The sequence below is a fragment of the Lactuca serriola genome, chromosome 3, assembly GCF_051521515.1.
Source record: "Lactuca serriola cultivar US96UC23 chromosome 3, Lser_US96UC23_V15, whole genome shotgun sequence".
Taxonomy (NCBI): domain Eukaryota; kingdom Viridiplantae; phylum Streptophyta; class Magnoliopsida; order Asterales; family Asteraceae; genus Lactuca; species Lactuca serriola.
In genome coordinates this window covers 59,980,639-59,983,462 of record NC_136410.1, presented here as the reverse complement: position 1 = coordinate 59,983,462, position 2,824 = coordinate 59,980,639, and the positions used below count along the sequence as shown (strand labels likewise).

The 2,824-nt window shown below is 33.8% G+C and overlaps 1 protein-coding gene across 1 annotated transcript; it reads left to right on the top strand.

Annotated features, from left to right (window-relative positions):
* The first annotated feature begins 205 nt into the window (after positions 1–205).
* Positions 206–2,599, top strand: LOC145094460 (mitotic spindle checkpoint protein MAD2-like). Its single transcript, XM_079032651.1, has 8 exons — positions 206–610; positions 1,328–1,390; positions 1,479–1,494; positions 1,596–1,726; positions 1,827–1,947; positions 2,023–2,123; positions 2,195–2,316; positions 2,417–2,599. Exons 1-8 carry the CDS (start codon positions 481–483, stop codon positions 2,501–2,503), a joined length of 771 nt encoding a protein of 256 aa, XP_078888777.1. The 5' UTR covers positions 206–480; the 3' UTR covers positions 2,504–2,599.
* The last annotated feature ends 225 nt before the right edge of the window (positions 2,600–2,824 follow it).

The following is a 2,824-nucleotide window of genomic DNA, read 5'->3' as shown; positions in this document are numbered from 1 at the left end:
AGCGATTAGCTAAGGATATAAGAACGTGGTTTTTAATTCTCTATAAATTGAGTATGATATTGATATATTATATTATTATTTATACAATATTGGAATATTAAAAACATCATACAACTACAATCGAGATAAACTCTACTCTACTTAAACTATTGATGATGGTAAAAAAAATAAAAAATAAAAAAACAAAAAAGATAACTATCAACTAAAACCACAAAAGATGGGACTATTCCACGTTATTGCAACTGGACCGACCCATTCCAACCCGTACCCGTGACCCAGCTTAACCCATCAGAAAACTGAGAGAGTGAGATACATAGATAGACATGAGCCCAATTTCGAGGGCGAGGTGTCGGTTGTGCTTTCTTGTTGGTCGATGTGACAGAGTGATAATTAAGAAGGCGTCGCATGACCAGTGATCAAGTAGTAAAGTGTTTGATGAGGGATTCTCTGTCGTAATACGTTCTAATATTACCCCTCGATATGGTTCAAATATTGCTAGATTGGTTACGATCAATGATCATCAATGGAGAGAGGACAAGGAACATATCACGGTGGATTAACCTGGTTGGCAATAGCATGGAGGATTATGCAATGAGATCACCTAACCTAGGTAGGTACGTCTTCTCGTTTATATATATACATGGGTAAGGAGTTTAGTAAATAAAATAATCATGGTCTATATGTACCGATGCATATTCTGTAGCAATATCGGTCATTAATTTAATTGTTATACGCGTCATTACATTGCTTTATAATTCAGGAGATTAAGCTGTAATGATAGTCTAAAATGTCAAAACCTAAACTACAAATAGATATGATTGTTGGTGAAGTTTTTTGATTTCTTCATTTATAAAGGTAATTGAAATTCTATTCATAGTTTTCTTGTATATTAACAATGGTTTAGATTTTAGCTTTAGCTGTTCGTTCATGCATGTATCGATTTCAGAAATTAAATTTACTGGAATTGTTTAATTTGTCTGCTGGTGAAGTAATTACAATCGTTTGTCGTGATCGAGAAAAAATGAAATAAATTTGTTATATTTGCGGATAAAGTCATTAGGTATCGTATAATTTTGTTCATCCAGGAATTTTCTAATCATTGTGTCTGCCTCTAATTAAACATTAGTTGTAATGTATGCAATCTAAACATTTCCAATTGGAGGTTCCTGGGAGCGATGAAGCTTTACTATTTGAGCTCAACTTCCATTAGCCACGTACTCTATGATTATGTAGAAACCTGAGCTCCAAACCTAATTTCTAACATTGTTCTCCATTTAACTTTAGCTTGATGTTGTGCACTTAACCTGTTTGATAAAATTCCCCACAGAAACTCCAAGCAAAGACATAATCACTCTCCGTGAATCTTCGGCCATTGTCTGCGAATTATTTGGTAAAAACTCTTGTTTCTTGTTGACGTCTCCTTAAACCACTAATTTCTTGACGCTATCAAATCTCTAATTAATTATACACCTTTTCAGGTTATGCAGCAAACAGGTAAGAGTTGTTATCGATTTCTCCTTTTATGGATGTAGTTTTCTCATTTCTGTATGTTGGATTGGAAAAAAATATTCTAATTTTGATGGGGTAATGTGTAGTATTCTGCACCTTAATGGTGTTTATCCTGAAGAAACTTTTGAAAGAGTGAAGAAACATGAACATCGATTGTTCCTTTCTAAGAATGTGGGTGTTAAGTTATACTTATTAGAGTTTAATGAGAAGATTTCCGGTAAACTTTCAGTATTGTTAATAACACTTTTCCCTAATCTTAATACATTTTGTATTGTATTTTACATATGTGATTTGCATTTAAATTGGGGTTTATAAAGAATGGCTGGAATCTGGGAGGTTGCATAAGATTGAACTTCTCATTATGACTAAGGCCACGAATGAAGTACTTCAGAGTTGGAACTTTAGTATAGAGACTCATGGTGAAATTGCTGAAAACATGTAAGATATTCCTTAAACTATAGTCCACTGATACACTGTTTTCATCTCAATTTAATGGTTTATGATCTTCATAAGTTTACGGGAGAAGAGTGATAAAGAAATCATGAATGAGATTGGAGGTGTTCTGAGACATATTTCAGCCACCTTCACATTCTTGCCTCCCCTTAATGAACCATGTAAGTACATAGCCCTTTTGTTTCAAGAAATTAAAGGACATGCTTAGCGTGTTATTATGTTGAAATCGCAGGCATCTTTCATGCAGTGGCACATCTTGATGAGGGTGTTGCAGTACCATTCAAATGGAAAGAGAATGTTTCTAAAAGCATAGAAAATCCTGATATGGAGACCTTGCGTGCTTTCAATACTGAAGTATTATTGTTTTTTCTCATTTCATCTCTTCATATCAATATTAGTTTATAGAGGCTGGTGGTGTTTAAGAATTAAGAGATTGTTGTTTTCATTGGTGCAGATACATAAGGTTGGCATTTCGGTTTCTTTCAAGAAGCGAAAATCGGATGACCAGATACATGAGGTTATAGATATAATTTGCCGTTGATCCTTACATAAACTTGTATTTTTGTCTTTCATATGGCAGAAACATTGAAAGATAACTCTCAAAATTGAAGAATTTGCTTCAGTAATACATTGCTTTTTTGGGAAAATTTGAACACAATATGGTGTGGTGTGGTTAATTAGTTTTAGACGGTAAAAATGAAGGGATATTGTATGGCATCGTAAAATAAGCCTCCCTCTAAACCACTAAATGGTTCCCACACACCTTAAATGAGAAAAAAAAATCATGTTAGTTTGGCATCTATATTAGGGATGTCAAAAATCCTATGGGACCTGTTTATGTACCAGAATACTTTTACAATGT

What these genes read in the sequence shown, in the direction of transcription:
- LOC145094460 (XM_079032651.1), top strand. Translation starts at nt 481, where the DNA reads ATGGTTCAAATATTGCTAGATTGGTTACGATCAATGATCATCAATGGA. An exon ending in AATGAGATCACCTAACCTAG is followed by an intron (nt 611 to 1,327) that starts GTAGGTACGTCT and finishes AATTCCCCACAG; the next exon opens with AAACTCCAAGCAAAGACATA. An exon ending in GCCTCCCCTTAATGAACCAT is followed by an intron (nt 2,124 to 2,194) that starts GTAAGTACATAG and finishes TTGAAATCGCAG; the next exon opens with GCATCTTTCATGCAGTGGCA.